This window comes from Protopterus annectens, chromosome 2.part0 (genome assembly GCF_019279795.1).
Source record: "Protopterus annectens isolate FY-2018-M chromosome 2.part0, PAN1.0, whole genome shotgun sequence".
Classification (NCBI taxonomy): domain Eukaryota; kingdom Metazoa; phylum Chordata; order Ceratodontiformes; family Protopteridae; genus Protopterus; species Protopterus annectens.
Window position 1 is genome coordinate 986,113,711 of NC_056728.1, and position 21,375 is coordinate 986,135,085.

The 21,375-nt window shown below is 47.0% G+C and overlaps 1 protein-coding gene across 8 annotated transcripts in view; it reads left to right on the forward strand.

The window, feature by feature from the left end:
• MPDZ (multiple PDZ domain crumbs cell polarity complex component) overlaps positions 1-21,375 on the forward strand; it is a 3,829,210-nt gene that overhangs the window by 1,169,406 nt on the left and 2,638,429 nt on the right. For all 8 annotated transcript variants that reach the window (XM_044061234.1, XM_044061239.1, XM_044061240.1 and 5 more), the window contains exon 13: positions 18,191-18,282. In XM_044061234.1, the coding sequence (XP_043917169.1) occupies positions 18,191-18,282 (92 nt within the window). The remainder of the gene's footprint in view (positions 1-18,190; positions 18,283-21,375) is intronic.

Consider the following 21,375-nt stretch of genomic DNA (forward strand, 5'->3'; position numbering starts at 1 on the left):
AAGGCCATGGAACGTATCATCATGGAAGTCATAAATAAAGACATTGGTAATCTCCAAACTCTGGATCCTACCCAGTTCGGGTTTGTAAAAGGCAGATCATGTCTCCTAAACAAGATTGACTTCTTTGAAGCAGTCACCAAAGCCATAGATGAGGGTAAGGTTGTTCTCACAGCTTATCTAGATCTCGCCAAGGCTTTCGACACCATCCCCCACTCTGGAATTATAGATAAGCTCACTAAACTAGGTATAAATCCCTATGTCACAAGATAGGTTGCCAACTGGCTCACGGACAGAACCCACACTGTGAAAGTAGCAGACTCCAAATCCGACTTCAGACCAGTGACAAGTGGAGTACCACAGGGTTCAGTCCTGGGTCCTCTCCTGTTTGTTATCTACTTCTCTGAAGTACAGCCTAACACAGAAGGTCTTTGGCTAACAAAGTTTGCAGATGACTGCAAACTAGGAGCCATAATCGAAATTCCTAACAATGTGGACATACTACAAAAGGGCCTCACTGAGACAGATGCCTGGTCTCAAAGCCATGGCCCCAAGCTCAGTGCCAAAAAGTGTATTGTCATCCCCTTTGGTAAAAACTCTGTACCCATGAACTACCACATAAGTGGTAGTCTACTTAATGCCGAAAGTGTGATAAGAGACCTTGGGACATAGGTGGACAGTAATCTCTACTTTGATAATCACATTGCCACAGTGGTCAGGAAATCCTTCTACGTGGCCCACTTCATCACAAAAGGTTTTTCATCCAGAAAAAAAGAGGTCATTGTTCCCCTCTACTCATCACTCATTAGACCCATTATAGAGTACAATGCCCCTTTTGGTATGTACCTCACAAGACATCTACAACAACTGGAGATGCCACAGAAGTACCTCACAAAGAGGATTACTGGCCTCAAACAGATGCCCTACGCAGACCGTCTAAAAAAACCTCCAGCTTTACTCTGTCGCATATTGCCTACTCAGAGGCGATCTCTGCCTAACATACAAAGCTATATCAAACCCAGAGCTGTTGGAAATGCTCCACTTAAAGAACTCCAATAGGCAAGTCAGGACTACCCTCAGTCTAAAAAGAGACTCCGGGAATTCCTAGATCTTCCGCAACACAGACCCTTGGTCATCCTCCAAGTCCTGGATGTGGTGGATGATGTTTTCTTTGAATCCAGCTTGACTCCTGATTCCCTACCTCCTGCTCCCAGAAAACCAGACAGGTACTACAGAGTCCCTGACTCACACAAATATCTTTTTAAAAATCCAACAGCTGACCCTGAGGTAATTTCTCAAGGGCCACAAGGGATTAAAGCAACCTCTGCTAAGAATCCCATCCCCTCAGACAGGGATTCCCGAGCATTGGACAGATGGGGTAAAAAAGGATACACCTCAGCTACTCTTGCTATCAGGGCACTAAATTGTCAGTTTCTTATGCTTAAATATCAGCAACATACCTTGGAACTCCTTAAACAAAGAAATGTCTTCCTTTCCTGCTTGGGCAGAATCTAAAGCTTTACAATACTTAATGCATTCTGCAAGTCAAGTAACTAAATACACTTTGCATTCTGGTTTTGATGCCCTAGAAGCTTCTTGCAGGGCAGCAGTCACTGGATCTGTCATTAGAAGGTATGCATGGCTTAAGGAACAACCCCTGCCAGACCATGTCAGATCTAAATTGTTGGCTACCCCCTTGCACAAAGATAACTTATTTGGCACTAAGGCAGATGAGGTCTTAAAAAAGATGGAAGAAAAAGCGAAATCTATGCAAACAATTAAAGATTTCTTACAGGTCCAGCCCCCTAGGTTCAGCAGGCATTTTTCCTCCAAGCACTGGTCCTTTCCTACTCCGAGTAAACAGGCCCAGCCTAGACCCCGTGGAAACAGATCCCCAGACAGCAGACCCAGGGAATGCAAAGATCTAAGCAGTGGACTACCTGCACCTCAAAACCAGGGAGTTCTAAGCCACCCCCTTATGGGAAGAACTCACAATGGCTCACCTCCTCCCGACATCCCCTCTGCCCACCTTCACTTACCCCTAGGAGGAAAACTCTCCTTTCACTCAAGCACTGGGGCTACCATTACCAAGGACCAATGGGTTCAGGGATACAAATTCTCCTTCCACTTCCACACCTTTCCAACCCCAAAAGGGTTCCCAGATCTACCACCAAATCACTGGGCAGAGGCTCAAAAGCAAATCCATTCCCTGCTCTCTTTGAGGGCAGTAGAGCATGTTCCTGCAGAACAGATAGGTCAAGGCTTCTACTCCAGACTTTTTCTGGTGCCCAGAAAAGAGGGCACCTGACACCCTGTCCTCAATCTGTCCATTCTAAACACCTTCCTGGTGATCCCAAAATTCAAAATGCTCACCCTCCAGCTGCTGCTACCCATGCTGTCCAATGACGCTTGGCTAGCACCCTGGATCTAAAAGAGGCCTACCTCCACATTCCTGTCAGGGAGTCATACAGAAATATCTCTGCTTCAGTGCAGGATTTCAACAAGTTCAGTTCTCTGCGCTTCCCTTTGGCTTATCTACTGCTACCAGACTTTTCACAAAAGGCCTGACTCCAGTCATTGCCTTTTGCAGACAAAGAAATATTCAAATTTACGCCTACTTATTCCGGCAGACAGCCAAGAAAAGCTGCTCAAGCACCTGGCCTTTGTAAAGAGCCTACTAACCTCCCTAGAGTACACAATCAATGAAAAGAAATCAAAACAGGATAATCTTCTGGGAGCAAGTGTGGACACAGCATCCCAGATGACATACCTTACACTAGAGAAACAAATTTTCCTGTCAGCCTACTTCTGTCAACTGGCCACCAGGTCCCAGCTTTCTGCAAGGAAAATCCTGAAAGCTCTGGGGTTCATGGTATCTTGCATACCCCATATGCCAGACTGCATATGAGGAAACCTCAGTGGTACCTAAAAAGCCTTTGGTGTCAACACTCTCAAGACCTGGAAACTCTTCTACCTGTAATTCTTTGCCTCAGAAAGGAATTTCTTTGGTGGGCAACAGCATGTTCCCACAACAAGGGACTGCCCTTCTCCCCACACCCTGCCACCCAGACCCTCACCACAGACGCATCCGACTACACTTGAGGTGCAGACCTGAATGGCAGGTGCATACAGGGCCAATGGAGCCCACAGCAAATCCCCCTGCACATCAATCAAAAAGAGATTATGGCTGTGCAGCACGTCTTGATAGCTTTCAATCCCCTTCTCTCTCCAGGGGTTCTCCTGATCAAAACAGACAACACCACTGTGATGTGGTACATCAACAAGCATGGAGGGACTCACTCCTACCCTCTATGCAGGCTGGCCATGACCCTTTGGCTCATAGCCTCTTCCATGCAACTACATCTGTTAGCACAATACCTACCAGGCTCTCTCAACTCCCTGGCCTGGACCCACATGAGTGGCAGCTCAACAGAAGTACCTTCACCCTAATAACTCAGAAATGGAGAACCCTGAATGTCGACCTCTTTGTCTCTCACACCAACTACTTGGGCGGCACAGTGGTGCAGCGGTTAACATTGTCGCCTCACAGCAAGAGTTTCTCCGGTTCGATTCTCGGCTGGGGTGCCTTCTGTGTGGAGTTTGCATGTTCTCCCTGTGTTTGCGTGGGTTTCCTCCGGGTACTCTGGTTTCCTCCCACATTCCAAAGATATGCATCTGGAGCGTTTCTCCCTGGGCCTCCGCTGAAAACAGGCTCTGTGGAACCTAGTTGGACATTCCCGGTCAACAAATATTAAATAAATAAAAAATAAATAAAACTATCAGCACAGCAAATTCTACACCAGGGAGCATCAGTCCATGGGTTGGAAAGTGGATGCCCTGTCCTTCCCCTGGTCAACCTCTCGGTCTATGCCTTTCCTCCCCTACCTCTCATCCCCAGGGTACTGCTCAAAGTAAGGGAGTAAAAACCAAAGACCATTCTTATAGCTCCAGACTGGCCCTAACAGCACTGGTATCCCTTGCTGCGCAGCCTGTCCTCGCTGCCTCCATGGCATCTTCCTCAGATTCCAAACTTCCTAACCCAGAGGGAAGGGGAATCCATGCATCCCCAATTGCAAACACTCAATTTGGCAACTTAGCTTATTCCCTAAGCCCAAACCAATCTGCCATCCTCAGTAAACAGGTTCTGGATGTTATGCGTGAGGCCAGACGCTGTAGCACCACAAAGTCTTATGCAGATAAATGGGAAAGGTTTTGCACCTGGGTCCAGGTTAAGGGGGCCAATATGGCACAACCCTCCATCTATCTCATCCTGGATTACTTAGCTGACCTACTACACAGTGGTCTTTCTCCTCTATAAAAATTCATGCTTCTGCTATTTCTGCTCATTTTCCCACTGTGCAGCCCCTTTTCTCACACCCTTTGATCAAACAGTTCCTCAGAGGGGTTAGCAGCTTGAGTCCCCCCAGAAGGACACCAACATCAGCTTGGGACCTTAACTTTGTCTTGGAAAAGCTCACCCTGCCTCCTTCCGAACCAGCTTCTTCTGCAGAGCCAAAATGTCTTCAGCCAGAAGAGTTCTGAGCTGCAAGCACTCATGGCTGTGAAACCCTTCATCATCTTCCATGCAGACCAGGTATCCCTCAGAGCTAACCCTTCCTTCATGCCCAAGGTGGTGTCTGGTGTGGCTCTCAACCAATCCATTCATTTGTCCACCTTCTTTCCTCATCCCCAGAATAAGGGGGAAGAGATTCTTCACTCTCTAGATGTGCACAGATAGCTCAGATACTATCTGGACAGGACTAAATCCTTCAGAAAGTCTGATTAATTGCTGGTTAGCTTTGCTGCAGGGGCAGAAGTCAAAACCATCTCCAAGCAAGCCATTTCCAAATGGATAACACACTGCATCCATTTCTGCTACAAACAGCATAGTAAGCCTCTCCCCAAGGGGGTCAGGACACACTCCACCAGAGCAGCCTCCACCTCTGCAGCTTTCCACAGAGGAGTCCGCACCAGGGACATCCTGGAGGCTGCCACCTGGACATCTGTTCACACTTTTACCAAGCCATTACCACCTGCCTCTCTTCTCCAAATTCAGGGCAGGGTTTGCCTTTACAGTCAGGCAGGGCATCCTGGTCAGCCCCTAGCTTCCTTGAGTGCCTCCACCCATTTCCTCAGCTTTGGGAATCTACCCAAACCTTTTATTACCATTCTTCCATGTTCTCCTTTCCTTACAAGGGACATATTGCTATTTATTTTGCACTGGTGGGGTTCTTCCTCCAGACTGACAGATTAGTGTAAGAAAAACTGATGTAATGGTGTTGGTTTCAACTGGCATGAAGAATAGAGTCACTGGTATTCTGGCCAGCCCGAGGGCTACCCTGTCATGGATAACCCAAAATCTGGAAAGGTCGTGCTTCTGGGTATCCAAAAGAGATTGGGACTCTGGTCAACGGACAAGAAAGACTGGAAGAAATGTCTCTGTTCAGTGACCATTTATACCCCAGTGCTCTGATGATGGAAGGAAGGGCATCCACCAGCCTGTGGGAAGGGAAAAGCCTCTAGTATTCAGCTGGCCTGGGGCTTCCACAAAGCAAGAAATCCAAAGAGTAATTAAACGGTTCAATATCTATACAACTGTACTTTCTGCAGTAATGTTAACTTTTCTGGTGTCCTTTTGTCAAGTTATGCATCATCTGTTGCTGCATTTAGAGTATACTAGTTTAACTGTTATGCTGCACCTCTCAGATGTCACACGTTATGAGGTACATAAATCGTTTTTTTCTTGGCAAGGTGAGGGCATTATTCAGCACCACTTAGGACAACATTTAGAAGCATCTTCTTCTTTCGTCTTTTCCTGGTTAGGGGTTCACCGTAGTGGATCACCTGTCTGCTCATGATTGGCAGTGGAGGTTTTTATGGTGTTGAGTTGCCAGCCCGGCGCCCAATTTTCCACAGAAGGCATACACACGCACACACTCATGCCTAGGGCCAATTTAGAGTGTCCAATCCACCTACAGCATGTCTTTGGGATGTGGGAGGAAACCGGAGCATCCGGAGAAAACCCACGCAACTACAAGGAGGACATGCAGACTCCGCACAGAAGGCTCCCCAGCCGAGGATCAAACCGGAGAACCTCTTGCTTTGAGGCGGCAATGCTAACTGCTGCACCACCGGGGCCACCCAGAATAGCATTTGGAAGCATATTCATAGGTTCATAGGTTGATACTAGGCTATCTGCCCTAGGGCATTTATAAGCCTAGCCAGTGTGTGTTTGGCTTTCGCCACCCTTTTAGATTAGTTGACAGTGCCTCTGTATAGTAGGTCACAGAAGGTAGCCCTTTTACGGTCAGTTTACTGTACCTCTGTCCAGCAGGGACACAGAAGAGATCCCAGGGGTAAACATAACGATCTCCCATCCACTCATCAAGATTTCTCTTGAAGAGGGTCAGTGAGGGGCTTTCCCTAACATGGATTGGGATTTTGTTCCAGAGTGAGGGGAGCCTCTGGGATATGAATCTGTCCCTCCAGCATGTCCTATTTATTTCTGTGCTGAGGTTCAAGTCCCTGGTGCGTGTAGCTCTAAGTGATTTGGATTTCCTGAGGTGGAGCATGTCCATTAATTCTGGGTTGGACATGGCTTTATACGTCAGACACAGATCGCCTCTGAGTAGGCGGTACGCAACTGAATAGAGCTTGAGTTTCTTTAGCCGAACTGCATAGGGCATCTGTTTGAGTCCCTTGATCCTCTTGGTGAAGTACTTTTGGGGTCTTTCCAGTTGCTGCAGGTGTCGGGTAAGGTACATCCCAAATGGGGCATTGTATTCAATTATGGGCCTGATAAGTGATGAGTAAAGAGGCACCATGACCTCTCATGATCTAGATGTGAACCCTTTCATGATAAGGTGGGCTATATAGAAGGTCTTTCTAACCACTTTGGCAACGTGATTGTCAATGGAGAAATTGCTATCTACTTGGGTCCCCAAGTCCCTAATTACTTCTTCCGTACTTAATGGATTACCACCTATGTGGTAATTTGTGGGCACTTTGTTTTTCCCGAAGGGGATGACTATGCACTTTTTGGCATTTAGCTTTAGGCCATGGCTCTGGCACCAGTAATCCGTCTCTGTGAGACCCTTTTGGAGATGCTTGTGTCAGCCGGAGAGTCGATTATGGCACCCAGTTGGCAGTCATCTGCAAACTTGGTCAGCCATAGTCCACCCATGTTAGCCTGTACCTCGGAGAAATATATACCAAACAAGAGAGGTCCCAGGACTGAGCCTTGTGGGACGCCACTTGTAACTGGTTTAGAGTCTGACATGGCACCTGCTATTCTGACCATGTGGGTTCTATCCCTGAGCCAGTTTGCAACCCATCTTGTGACATAGGGGTTGATATTTAAGCTGGTGAGCTTATTTATGATGCCCGAGTGGGGTATTGTGTCGAGGGGTTTTGCGAGGTCCAGGTAGGCTGTGTGGACTACCTTCCCTTCATCTATGGCTTTGGTAACTGTTTCAAAGAAGTCGACCAGGTTCAAGAGGCAAGATCTGCCCTTACAAAGCCGAATTGGGTAGGATCCAGTGTCTGAAGGTTCCCAAAGTCTTTGTTTATGATTTCCATGATGATAAGCTCCATAGCTTTGCAAACCAGGCTAGTCAGGCTTATTGGGTGATAGTTTCCAGGGTCCGTTGTGGCACCACCTTTGTGGAGCGGGACCACTGTTGCTGTACGCCATTCCTTGGGTACATATCCTGTAGTAAGGCTGAGATTGAACAGTGACTTTATATGAGGGTTTAGTTCTTCTTGGAGCTCGCATAAGATGCAGTCCAGGACACCGTCTGGTCCCATTGATGCTGTGTTTTTTGCTTTGGAGAGGGCAGCTCTCACCTGTGCATCTGTGATCTCAGGAAGGCTACACTCTGTTGGGATAGACATTTGCTCTTTTGGGGGGAAGGGGGGGAGAAGTTTGCACAGAACCTTTCTGCCAGGATGTTGGCAATGTCTGTGGGTTCAGTGTATTTTTTGTCATTTTGCACGAACTCAGAGCATATCTGGGAGTTGCCTCCCAGGTTCCTGACATAACTAAAGAAGGCCTTGTGATTATCTTTAGTGTCTTGTGCAATTTTTCTTTCAAAGCTGGCCTTAGATGATTTTATGAGGGATTGTAGTTTCTTGCTAGTACTGATCAGACGCCTTCCCTTTTTGGGATTTTGCTCTATCATGTAGTAGCTTTCTCCTTCTGTTGTATAGCTTATTTATGGCCGGGGTCCACCAGACAGGTCTCCTGCCTTTGGAGGAGTGAGTCTTGGTTTTATTTGGGATAGCATGCTCCATGCATTCCTGTAGGTGTCCATAGAATGCTTTTGTAAAGGATTCTGCATTTTGAGCCGTATTTTCCACTGGCCCGGGGGCTTTGAAGGATTCCACCTCGGTTTTGAGAAGTGTGAAGTTTGCTTTTGAGAAGTTCTTCACAGTGGTTTCCTTGGCTGGGGGTGGGGACGGAATATGGATGTCCACTGAGATTAGTTTATGGTATGATCTTACCAATGAGTGGTATACCTCTGGTGTGGGACATAGAGACCCCATGTTGGTGATGACCAGATCCAGTATGTTTTCCCCTCTTGTGGGAATGGTGACCAGTTGTTCCATAGCATTTGAGTTTATAAATTCTAGGAACCGTTGGGCGAGGGTGTTTGGGCTTGAGTAGTTTTCCCAATCAATGTTTGGATAGTTGAAGTCACCCAATATAATGGTGTTTGGAGAGACCTTCATATTCTCCAGTGTTCTCAGGAAAGCTGAGTGGGTTTCCTGTGTTTGGGAGGGTGGTCTTTAGCAGGCTACAAACTGAAAGGCAGTTTTGCCCACTGTTAGTTGCACATGGATGGTCTCCGATGCTTCGTGCAGTGCCACTATCCTGGAGGTGTGGGTATCTTTGATAAATATGGATACTCCCCCTCCTTTTCTGGTTTGGTCTGAGTTTTGGGGCCGAAAAGCATGGTATGATGTATAACCTGTTAGTGCTGGGGTGCTCTCGGGAGCCTTGAACCAGGTTTCTGTTATTGCACAGATTATCGATATTCCCCATAATGAGGAGAGTCTCGAGTGCGTGCATCTTGAGGTTTAGATTTCTGGCGTTGAACAGCATTACCCTTAGTTTTTTTTTTCTTTGTGTTGTCTACGGAGGTGGGTTTGTCTTTTGAGCCTTGCCTAAAAAAGGCACTATGGGGGAGGCAAGAGCCTTTTCCAGTATTCGAAAACCCAGGGGTGACAGGTGCAAGCCGTCCCTAGCGAAGCAACATGGCTTGTCGAGCATGTCATCCCAGGCTGACAGACACTGTATCCCCTTTGAATGACACCAATACTTTAGCCAGTTGTTAAAATTCATCATTTTGTCTTTATACTGTGGCATCGTTCTTGGTGAGGGCAAGATGCTACTCAAGGTCAGGGTCATACCGGCCTGATCAGAGAGCTCCTCTATGTCTCTTTTCATGTAGTCCAGGGAGGTATGTCTCAGGTCATTCACAGCAGCATGGACAATGACGTAGTCATATTTGTATTTGCTTTGGAGTGACCTAAGTGCTTGTGTTATGTGGTGGATCCTGGCACCCGACAGGCAGCTTACAGTGACCTTCTCCTTGTTCAGTCTGGTGAGTGGGACGTCAGTGTGTCTGACAATAGAGTCACCTGTTACAAGTGTATTAGGTGTGTTGTTTAGCCTTAAGGGCTGTGACTGTGTGGCACACTGACTTTGTGAGCTGTGTGCTACGTGGGTATTGTTTCGTGGTAGGGGTTGCTTGGATGTCTGCTTTGGAGATCTCTGCTGCTTAGGCAGATTTTTATTTAGAGTCTCCGAGTATGTTTTTGTGTGTTTATGTGTTTGGTTTTCTGATGCGATAGGTCTATGTGATACTGGATTTGTGGTGTGTGTTGTTACCTTCTCCTCCTGACTGGCTGTGCCAGTACTGAGTTGAGAGAGCTCAGCCTCCAGTTTGGCTATATAGTTGCATCTCTCACAAATATTTGAGCTTGTTGGGAGGAGGAGAGGGTGGTCTGTAGAAATAAGACAGTTGTAACATTGCCTCAAGATTCCCAGATTCACCAGCTGGACTGGAGAGTAAACCCGAAACTGACTTTTGGACATGCCTGAATAATATAGGGAACTACTTATTGACTGATCAGAAAGAACCAATAGAGAGCAAGTACTTAAAAGGAGTATAAGAGGGTGTACTGCTTAAGTTTATTAGTATTTACCTATGAGATTACTTATACGAGCAAGTGCAGTGATTTAGAATGAAAATAGAGTGCTTATTTTGAGATTTAGAGCAGACTTTATGGAGCCGGGAATAGTTTAAACCTATTTAAGCGGTGCTGCCCAACGCTGCTCTGTGCGCAAGACCGCTCAAAAAGAGTGTTGCAGGGTTTTAAGAGAGAGAGATCAAGGAGTTTGGAATTGACCCAAAATGGCCAGTAAAACTACAGATGTTATGTGGTCCTATCTCGCCTACATTCCTTACTCTCAGGTTCGGAGCCGAGAATCTGCTCCAGCTCGGCCAAATTTCTCTAGCACGAAGTCTCTAATTGGCTGGGCTAACCCGGTATCCCAGGATGCACCTCGCCCTAGCTCCAGATCTCGTTTGCCGTTCGTACAGTTAGGACGTGGTCTCGCTTGGCTGTGGCTAAGTACCCTTTTAGAATACTTTTAGTATTTTAGCAGTCTTCCTTTTGACAATAGCTATTTTGATAGCTAACTTTGTACCTGAATAGTTGTTGCGTGAGGTTTTGAGAGTTTAGTGTTTTGTGGTATCCCTACTGTTTTCGCGGGCTAGGCCCGTTTAAGTTAGAGGACCTAGTCCTCTCCAGTGTGTTCCGTTGTTGTGTTGTGCTGTTGCGTTAGTGGTTAACTCCCTTTTAGGAAGCGTTTAATTTAGAGTTTCCTTGTCCATTTAAGTGCTTGTTGGTCTTCCTGCCCTCCTTTTGTGTTTGACTCTGTCAGTTGTGTGTGGAGCGGTTGCTTGCCATGTTGAAAGAACTAAAGGAACATAAACCCTCTGGGTTTAAGAAGTGTACAAAATGTGGCTATAAAATGTCCATTACAGATGGGCACTCTATCTGTGTTTATTGTCTTGGTGCTATTCACTTGCAAGAGTCCTGCAGTTTCTGTCAAGTTTTTAGCCCTAGGGTACTGCAGGAACGTAGAAATAAACTGATTTTGAAGGGTCTGATCAAGCCCTCCTTTGAGGAGGCCTTGGAGTCATCTCTGCCTTCTAGTACCAAGTCTAAGCCTCCTAAGGCCAAGAAAAGATCTCCGGCTCCATCTGCTTCTTCGGAGCCATCGGAGAAGGTTTGTAAATTGGATACTTCCTCCTCGACTCCACTGTCCTCTGGGCCAAAGGAGACGGTCTCGGAAATGGATAATACATCCTCGGCTCCACTGTCCTCGGGGCCGAAGGAGAAGGACTAGGAAATGGATACTACCTCCTCGGCTCCATTGTCCTCAGGGCCGCAGGAGGTATCTGTTGTACTGGAGTCGACCTCGGCTCCAATACTTTTGGAACCTCTTCGGAGCAGGTCACCCAGTGTCAGACATGAGTCTCCAGTCGAGAGATCTAGATCTCCTTCTATTTCTTCCAAATCCTCTAGGCTGTCTGATTTGGATGTGGATAGGGTGGTCCAGAGGCTCCTACAGTCGCTGGTGTTAGCAAAACTGTTTTCGGCTCCAACCCAGTCGGCTCCGGAGCCGGTTCCCATTCTTGTACCATGATTCCTCCTCCGAACACCCATGTGTCATCGGAGCCGGATATTCTGGTGTCGGCTCCGATACCCCAGGTGAGTCTATCGGAGCCGGCTTCGGCTCCAACCAGGTCGGCTCCGTCCTCTGGTTTCGGCACTTGGGTTTCCTCAGTCGGACCCGAGGGGGATACCTCGGGACTCCTGTCAGTTCCGAGCCTCCCTCTCGGTGCTTCGGCTCGGGGAATCTTGACTCTGGTCATGGTCTCGGAGACTGGTCGGTCCTCAGACTCGGGGGGACCGGCCTTCGATGCCATGAGGAGCGCTCTGGCCAGGTCGTCAGGTACATCACCTGGATCGGTCACTCCGTCCCCTTACTTCCCGGCTAGAGCCTCTGATGCCCCCCCTCTCCATGGACGGCGGAGCCCGAAGGTCTGGGGATACCCCCTTGAGCGGCCTCTTACTTTCTGAGGGCCCCTCATAGTCGGTGCCTGAGGAGCCTCCCAGTAAGAAGTCATGCAAGAGGAAGCACATCGACTCCCAGGACAAGTCACTCACTTCCGATACCGACCTCGAGGAATCAGAGGGTTCCCTCAAGTCATCCTCCAATGATGTCTCTTTCTCCGACATCCTGGAGATTTTGAGACAGAGAGGCGACTGGCCCTCCAAGACCCCTACTGAGGAGGAGTCGGTATTCCTCAAGGCCTTCGGAGCTCAACCCTCCATCTCCTGGGTGTCTCCACCCTTCGACAAACTCCTGTACTTGATTTGTCGAAGGGTGTGGGAGAACCCTGATTCCGTGGAACCGGTGCCCAGATGTCCAAACAAGTTCCAGTCTGCTCCCCCGGGCAAAGAGTTCCTTACCAAAGGGGTTTCGGTAGATGCCTTGGTGGTGGCAGCAGCCACTCAGCAGAAAGTTGCAGAGGCTTCTTCTTCAGTCCACCCTCCTAACAAGGAGTCTAGGAGTATGGACCATTATGGGAATCGTACCCTGTCTTCGGCGACCTTTACCTTACGGTCATTGAATTACCTCTGTCATTTCACTCTGCTCCAAAGAGATCTCCTGAAGGAGCTAGGAGATACTGACTGGTAAAATGCCTGAGGCGGTAGCGCAGACTACCACCCAGTTGTCTACCCTAGGGTCCATTGTCAACTCATCTATGAGGCTCATATCTTATGCAGCTGAAGGGGCGAGTAGGGCAGCTAGCTCAGGCGTAGCTCTCAGAAGGCAAGCCTGGATGTGCCTGTGTCATTTCACGGAGTCCTTTAAGTCTTCCTTCACTGTCGCCCCCTTTGATGGGTCCTTTCTCTTCGGACCCAAAGTGAAAGACACCCTCACCAGATGCGAACAGGAGGGAAAGACCCTATCTGCTATAGGGGCCCGTTTTTCTCTCCCTTCTAGGCCTTATCCCAAGGCTCAGGGAAGAGGGAAGATGTGGTTCAAAAAGTTTCAGAGGTCTTTTCCCGCAGCTCAAGGTGAGTCCCCCTCCAGAGGCAGGGGGGGGGGGTTATTCCGGAAGATGCCGTCCTAGAGGCAGAGGAGGCCCCCGCATCTCCTTTCGCGGTTCTTCCTTCCAGCGTTCCTGAGGGTGTTGCCCAACTGTGCTATTCCGGAGTCAGTCGGGGGCCGAATTTCGTTGCATCCAGAAGCCTGGGAAAGCATCACCCAGGATCGTTGGGTGCTCCGAATAGTTACCGGAGGTTACACTATTCCCTTTGCGTCGACACCCCCTCCAGTCAGAAGGATCCCGGACGTCCCACCCAGTCAGCGGGATCAAGCAGCACTAGAAGTTGCAAAGCTGCTAGAAAAAGGAGTCATCCAACCAGTCCCCTCAGACCATGTCGGATCAGGAACTTACGACTCTTTTTGGTGCCGAAAAGGACAGGGGACCTGAGACCCATTCTGGATCTCAGTCAATTAAATCGCTACGTTCTGAAGTCCAAGTTCCGAATGGTCACACTTCAGTCCATTTTTCCACTGCTGGAGAAAGGAGTATGGATGTGCTCCATCGATCTCAAGGATGCCTACTAACCACATGAAAATGGAGAAGGCATCCAGGAGTCATTTACGCTTCCGGCTAGGAGCCAGTCACTTCCAGTTTCGTGCCCTGCCCTTTGGTCTCACCACAGCCCCCAGGGTGTTTACCAAGTGTTTGGCAGTGGTGACAGCTCACCTGAGACGTCTAGGATTCCAGGTGTTTCCGTATCTGGATGACTGGCTTCTCACTGCCCCCACCAGGCATTTGCTCATTCAAGTCAGGGAGACGACCATCTCACTTTGCCAACATGTAGGAATTACTTTGAACTGGGAAAAGTCTGCCTTGCAGCCCACACAGCGTGTTGTTTTTATAGGTGCACAGCTAGACTCTATTCAAATGCACGCCTTTCTGCCACAGGACAGGACAAGAGTGTTGCAATCTCAGATCCACGCACTGTTGCCCCTCAGAAAAGTTCAGGCCAGGTTAGTTCTTCAGCTCTTGGGATCCATGGCCTCCACCATCATGCTGGTACCTCTGGCCAGGTTACACATGCGGATCCTACAGTGGCTCATGTCGGTTCAGTGGTCCTTTCAAAAGCTTCCTCTTTCCCACTTGATACTTCTCACGGAGCGATAAAAACAGGGCCTCCTCTGGTGGCTACGCTCCTCCAATCTGGACAGAGGAAGGAGCTTGGTTCCTATGTCTCCAGTGGCCACGGTAACCACGGACGCCTCCCAGATGGGGGGGGCATTATCTAGGCAGGACGGTCCAAGGCACCTGGCAAGATCACGAGGTACACTTGCACATCAATGTTCTGGAGATGAGAGCGGTATTTCTGGTGTTGCAAGCACTCCAGGACTCTCTACCTCTGGGAACGATTGCAATTCACTCGGACAACATGTCCATAGTGTGGTACCTGAACAAGCAGGAGGGAATCAAATCTTATCCCCTCTGCAGAGAGGCCATGTGAGTGTGGTAGTGGGCAGTGTCTTCCCAACGGTTTCTAGTGGCAACGCACAATCCGGAGAAGTCCAACGTGATAGCGGACAGGCTAAGCAGAGTTATTCTGATGCCTCACGAGTGGTCTCTGAACAACCGAGTGGCATTTCAGATCTCCAAAAGGTGGGGTCAGCCTTGCTGCAATCTCTTCACCAGCCCCCTTAATGCCAAATGCAGCAAGTACTTCACTCTGATCCCCCCACAGGGGGAATCACCCAGGGATGGTCTAGCTCATGATTGGCCCCCCAGTCTGGTCTACGCTTTCCCTCCATTTCCTCTGTTACCAAGAGTGATACAGAAAGCCATATCCTTGGGAAGCAGGATGATCCTTATTGCTCCACACTGGCCTCAACAAGTATGGTTCCCTTTTCTTCAACAGTACGCACTGGACGGTCCGTGGACTCTGGACCCAGTGCCGGACCTCCTGATTCACATATCAAGACAATTTCATCCATCCCTGCGTACTCTCAGGTTGACAGCCTGGCTGCTCCACTTCCGTCGCTAGTCAGGCGACATTCCTTTTCACCTGAAGTGGTGCACATCTTGTCTTCTTCTCATAGGTCTTCCACCAGGAAGATTTATTCCAGCAAATGGAGGAGATTCTCCATTTGGGCTCAGGCCCAAGGTCTGGACCCCTTCACAGCCCCTATTCCATCGGTCTTAGATTTTTTAGCCATGTTGTTCTGTCAGGGCTCCGTGCCTGCTACCCCCAATTTTCACACATCTTATGAGCCCTCTCTTATGGGCCACAAACTCTGTAAAGCCTTTCTAAAAGGCGCTTGATTACTTCGTCCCCCAGTTTCTGAACCTGTACTGCCATGGGACTTGAACCTTGTGCTACAAGCTATTACGTCACCACCCTTTGAACTGGCTGCCACTTGCGACTTAAAATTCTTATCTTGGAAGACGGCTTTTCTGATAGCCATTACATTGACCAGGAGGGTATCAGAACTTCAAGCCTTGTCCATTAAACCTCCGTATTTGATCTTTCATAAGGACAGAGTTTCCCTGAGGCTTAACCCGTCCTTCCTTCCGAAGGTGTCATCCACTGTCAATCTCCATCAATCTATTGAGCTTACCAGTGTTTTTTCCGAACTTTTCCAATAAAGCAGAGTTCAGGTTTCATCAGTTGGATGTGCACAGACAACTGAGATTTCATTTACATAGGACTAAGCATGTTAGAAAATCTGAGCAACTGTTTGTGTCCTTTTCAGAGAACAGAGCAGGTTGTTCTATTTCCAAGTGCACAATTTCTAAATGGATCAAAGATTGTATTTCATTCATCTACTCATCAGCAGACAGAACTTTACCCTTTCCTGTCAAGGCTCATTCTACCAGGGCTATGTCTACATCAGTAGCTTTCCATGCTAGGCTTTCCTTGGAGGATATTTGTGCTGCGGCCACTTGGGCTTCTCCCAACACTTTTATTTCTCATTACAAGCTGGACATGGCATCTAGGGGCCGGGCTTCCTTTGGTTCCACGGTTCTCAGGAGTATCAGTGATTTGGTTCCCTTATCTGGCTGGAATTTCTTCCAGTGTTTATTGAGTATGGGTTATTAGTGTTATGATTGTTATGATTGCAAACAAGATCTAGGGCTAGGGTGAGGTGCATCCTGGGATACCGGGCTAGCCCAGCCAATTAGAGACTTTGTGCTAGAGAAATTTGGCCGAGTCGGAGCCGATTCTCGGCTCCGAACCCATGAGTAAGGAATGTAGGCGAGATGGACCACACATACATCGATCGTTATGGTGAGTACATAACTAACTGTTTCTAGGCAGTAACCACTCCTACAGGGACAGGCAAGCTTCTCAGTGTTAACCACTGCCACTGGTGAACACAGAGACTTCCCTTTAGCCCAAGTAAGCACTGGCCTCCAAGAAACTTACAAACAGTTCAGAATAGCAACTCTGTAACTGAACATTCTTTTAGATTATAGAAAGTGGGAAAATAGCAAGATTTTTTGTTTTTGTTTAAGGATAGCAGACACACACAAGTAGCAAACTAGTCAGAACAGTGCAATAAATGACCCCAACACTTGTGTGCTAGGTCAGAGGCAGGTAAAATGCAATTTTAAGAAAAAACGATTTTAAATTAAGTGCACCACAAAAAATGCAATGAACTGGCTCTAGGTATGTTCTAAGTGCTGTTTCTAACACAGATATCAACTTTTGCAAGCAAGAAAACGCCGAAAAGTAGGCGGCAATGCAGTTTTTCTAAGAAATAAATCAGAAGAAAATACTTAAAATCTCAAAAGTGGCTCCTTTCTTCTGCCAGCGTTTTCTCCTCTTGGTAGGTGCTTCAGCAACAACTATCAAGCCTGGAAAGACACCAAAACCACGCGGCTGCAGGGTTTTAAGAGAGAGAGATCAAGGAGTTTGGAATTTACCCAAAATGGCCAATAAAACTACAGTTTCTAGGCAGTAACCACTCCTACAGGGACAGGCAGGCTGCTCAGTGTTAACCACTGCCACTGGTAAACACAGAGACTTCCCTTTAGCCCAAGTAAGCACTGGCCTCCAAGAAACTTACAAACAGTTCAGAACAGCAACTCTGTAACTGAACATTCTTTTAAATTATAGAAAGTGGGAAAATAGCAAGATTTTTTTTGTTTTTGTTTTAAGGATAGCAGAGACGCACAAGTAACAAACTAGTCAGAACAGTGCAATAAATGACCCCAGCCAAGTGTGTGCTAGGTCAGAGGCAGGTAAAATGTAATTTTAAGAAAAAACGATTTTAAATTAAGTGCAACACAAAAAATGCAATAAACAGGCTCTAGGTATGTTCTAAATACTGTTTTCTAACACAGATAGCTTTTGCAAGCAAGAACACGCCGAAAAGTAGGCTTGATTTCATTGTGTTTTGCAGTTTCATTCTCATGTTTAATTACGTTATACATTTTGCACACGTGTCTCCCATTCTGTCACATTTTTGGTGAAGCACAGTTACCTGCTGATACAGTATTGGGCCATAGCACTTCTGCTTTTGTTTGACCATTGCCATGGAATGCATCTCAACCTAGAATATGCTGATGCTTCTCAAATGTACATTGTAGTTAAAGCAGCTATTGCACAGCATAGGAGCACTGTTCGTTTACTGCTTTATTATTCTTATATTAAAACTTAGATTGTTGTAAGCTGTATAAGGTTAGAGTTTTTGAACAAGACTCAAAAATGTAAATAATGCACAGATTATTATTTAGAATGGAGTGAATTGTGAGCAGACATTGCTTGAAGAATCAGTACGTAATCCAGGAACACATCTGTTCTGAAAAGAAATGTGGAAGTGTTACCACCCTTAAGTTAGATGAAGTTCATTTCAGTAGTAAATAGGAGCAACAATTAGATTAAGTAGAAACTAAAACATGTTTTTATTTCCAGGATATCTGTGTTCTGTACATTAAAACAATAATTTGATGATTTTTTTCTTCAAGGAGAATACTTAAGTTTAATTTAGAATGTATTAATTGAAGTAATTAAAGTACTTAATTGAACAGAAATGTTTACTTTTCTCTCTGCAAACTTTCCTTAGGCTGTGAACTCACTACACAGGAACTTGCTGTTAAAGAACATACAGAGAAGGCAAAGTGGGAGAGAATTATGGGTCCCAGTTATGAAATAGTGGTATGTTCTATGGAATTTTGCATATTTTTGTTTCTTTCCACTTATTTTCAACATTTGCAGTCTGTTACTTGTGGTCTTAACAGTATTTTCTGGTTTAAATGTTGCAGCTGCCTATTTTGTCTTGTAATGCATGTTTGCTTTGGATGGAGGGGATTTACATTGAATGCTTTCTGTTGAGAGTAAGTGGGGAGCTGTACCACATTACGAATCATTTGATAGTCTTCGGCAGTCCTAGTGTTGTTGACAGTGATGTGGGTATTTTGCTGTATGCTTCCCACCTTTTTTCTGTGTGTATATACCCTGTGGAGGATGTGTGGGATGGATCTCTGCCACACATGTAAGCCATTCTGCATAATAGTGAGTGTAGAGTGTGGTTTTATCCACAGCTATGCTTGAATGGTCACTTCCCTTCACTGCTTCATATTCCTCTAGCATGTATGCTTAGTTATGGTTTCCTTGTTCAAGTGGAAATGGATGATGTTCATCGTGCATACAGCTGCAGTCATAACAGATGGGTTCTCCTGCCGTCAGGCGGGTCCTCGGTCGGCCGAATTCCAAAGTCTAGGTCCGGCGTCGGTTGTCGTCACTTCTTCCCTGACGTCAGTGTGACAGGGGTATAAAAGAACCAGCCGACGCCATTTTCTTCAGTCTTTTTTGCCGAGCAGTGCCCGAAGCAGAAGCAGTTCGCAAGTGCCGGTCGGCCAGCTCCTGAGATTACAAAAAATTTGTAACCGAAGTCTTCTTAAAAGCTAAGTACCCCGTTGAAACTTTTCTTGCCTCAGACCGATGTCAGACAAAGTTAATAATTGTATTTCTTGTGGGAAGCAAATACCGCATAAGGATTTCCATTCCCTCTGTATACCTTGTTTAGGCCCACACCACGACGTCTCAGTCTGTCGCTTTTGTGCTACATTCAACAAACGCACTATTAAGCGTCGGGCGGAGTTCGCCCAGCATTATTTTGGGAAAGCATTTAACTATACTATGTAGTCGGATACTCCGACTCCGGTTTTGTCTAAAAAACGCAAAGACAAGGACCGACACTCGAGGTCCGCGGCCTCTACCGACACCACGCCAAAGCCGACTACACGTGGTCCGTTTTCAGCGAGGCCCACGCAGCCCCTGATTACCGATGACACATCTTCGGCGGTGTCTCCTGTACCGAGGTCGCAGGCTCCTCGGCCCACACCCTGACTACAGATACCGAAGCCACACTTGGCATTGAAACACAGAATGTGGACAGGTCCACCTCCACTCAAGGTGTCTTCAGACCTTCCTCTTCTTTCTCCATCAAGGCTTTCACCAAGTCTAAAGCTGCCATGCACCCTAAGAGACCAGCTACACAGGGCCCATCTCCAGGCCCCATGCCTAAGAAACAGATGCTTAAAATGGCTGAGGATTTAATTACTCTAATCAGAGGTTCTCAGCCACCTCCGGACAAAAGACCCAGAGTGGAGGAAGATTCCCCCTCCTCTGATCAGGGCTCCATTGTTTCAGAGCACTCTGATTATCAGGAACAGTCTTACTATCCTTTTGAAGACTCTGATGCAGAGGAATCTATTCCTTCTGTATCCCCCCCTGAGGATTACTCATTTGGTGAAACTCTGCATACCTTAAGGGAACACTTCCACTGGGAAGGCCAGGATTATTCAGATTTCAAGAAAAGACTCAGGGAATTTCTTTTGTTACCCCAGCACAGGCCTCTGGCTATACCTCCTGTCCTGGACATCCTGGATGATGTTTACTCGGAGGCCTGCCTTAACCCGGACTCTCTCCCTCCAGCTCCAGTTAAGCCTGACAGGTACTACAGGGTTCCTGACTCACACCAATTTCTATACAAAAGCCATGCTGCTGACCTAGAAACCATCTCACAGGGGCCCAAGGGAGTTAAGGTTTCCATTGCCAAAAACCCATTGCCTTCCGAGAGGGATTCCAGATCCTTAGAAAGGTGGGGAAAAAAGGTATATACCTCGGCTACCCTATCCATGAGGGCCTTAAACTGTCAGTTTCATATGCTAAAATACCAACAGTTTCTGTTATCAATTAAAAAGTAAAATGTCACAACCTGAACAGCCAGACATGAAGGAGTTGCAGGATTTGATGCATAATGCAGAACAAGTGGGTAAACATACCTTACAATGTGGTTTTGATGCTCTAGAGGCCTCATGTAGAGCTGCTGTTACAGGCTCAGTCATACGTAGGCATGCTTGGCTCAAGGAACAAGCCTTGCCTGATCATGTCAAAGCTAAATTACTAGACTCCCCTCTTCAAAAGGATGTACTATTTGGGGCAAATGCTGAGGAAGCATTACGGAAAATGGAGGAAAAGGCTAAATCAATGCAAACTGTGAAAGAATTTATGCAGGTTCAACCCCCACGTTTTAGTAGAAATTGGCCTTCCAAAAACTGGTCCTTTCCTGCCACAGACAGACCCCAAGGAGGCCGATACAGGCGCCAGAGGGGCAGAGGACAAACACAAGGCTCGTACAGAGGCAGACAATGGCAAGCTCCTACACAAAGAGGTGGTGAGGACAACTCGCAATCTTTCAGAAAGCAAAACCAATGACTTTCCCCTTTGCATGCCAACCAGGTCTCAAATGGCAGCACCCTTAGGAGGAAAGCTGGCACTATTCTCAAAAAATTGGCATATTGTCACAAAGGACAAATGGATCCTGAACATTATAAACAGAGGCTACAAATTCCATTTTCATACCCTTCCAAAAATGAAAGGCATGCCAAACCTGCCACACAATCAAAGGGCAGAGGCACAAAAGCAAATTTCAGACCTTATAAACATGAAAGCTAATAAAGAGGTACCTACACTTATTTGGACGACTGCCTGATCCAAGCGGACAGCAAACACATTCTTCTGAAACATCTGGCTTATGTAATAATGTTATTAAACTCTCTAGGATACGCAGTCAACAAAGAGAAATCAAGACTAATACCCTCTCGGAAGATAATTTTCTTGGGTGCCAATTTGGACACAAACACCCAGATGGCCTACCTCACGCCAGAGAAGCAGGGGCAACTAATTCAATATTTCAGAACACTGGCAAATTGCACCAGGCTGACTGCAAGGAAAATCCTGCAG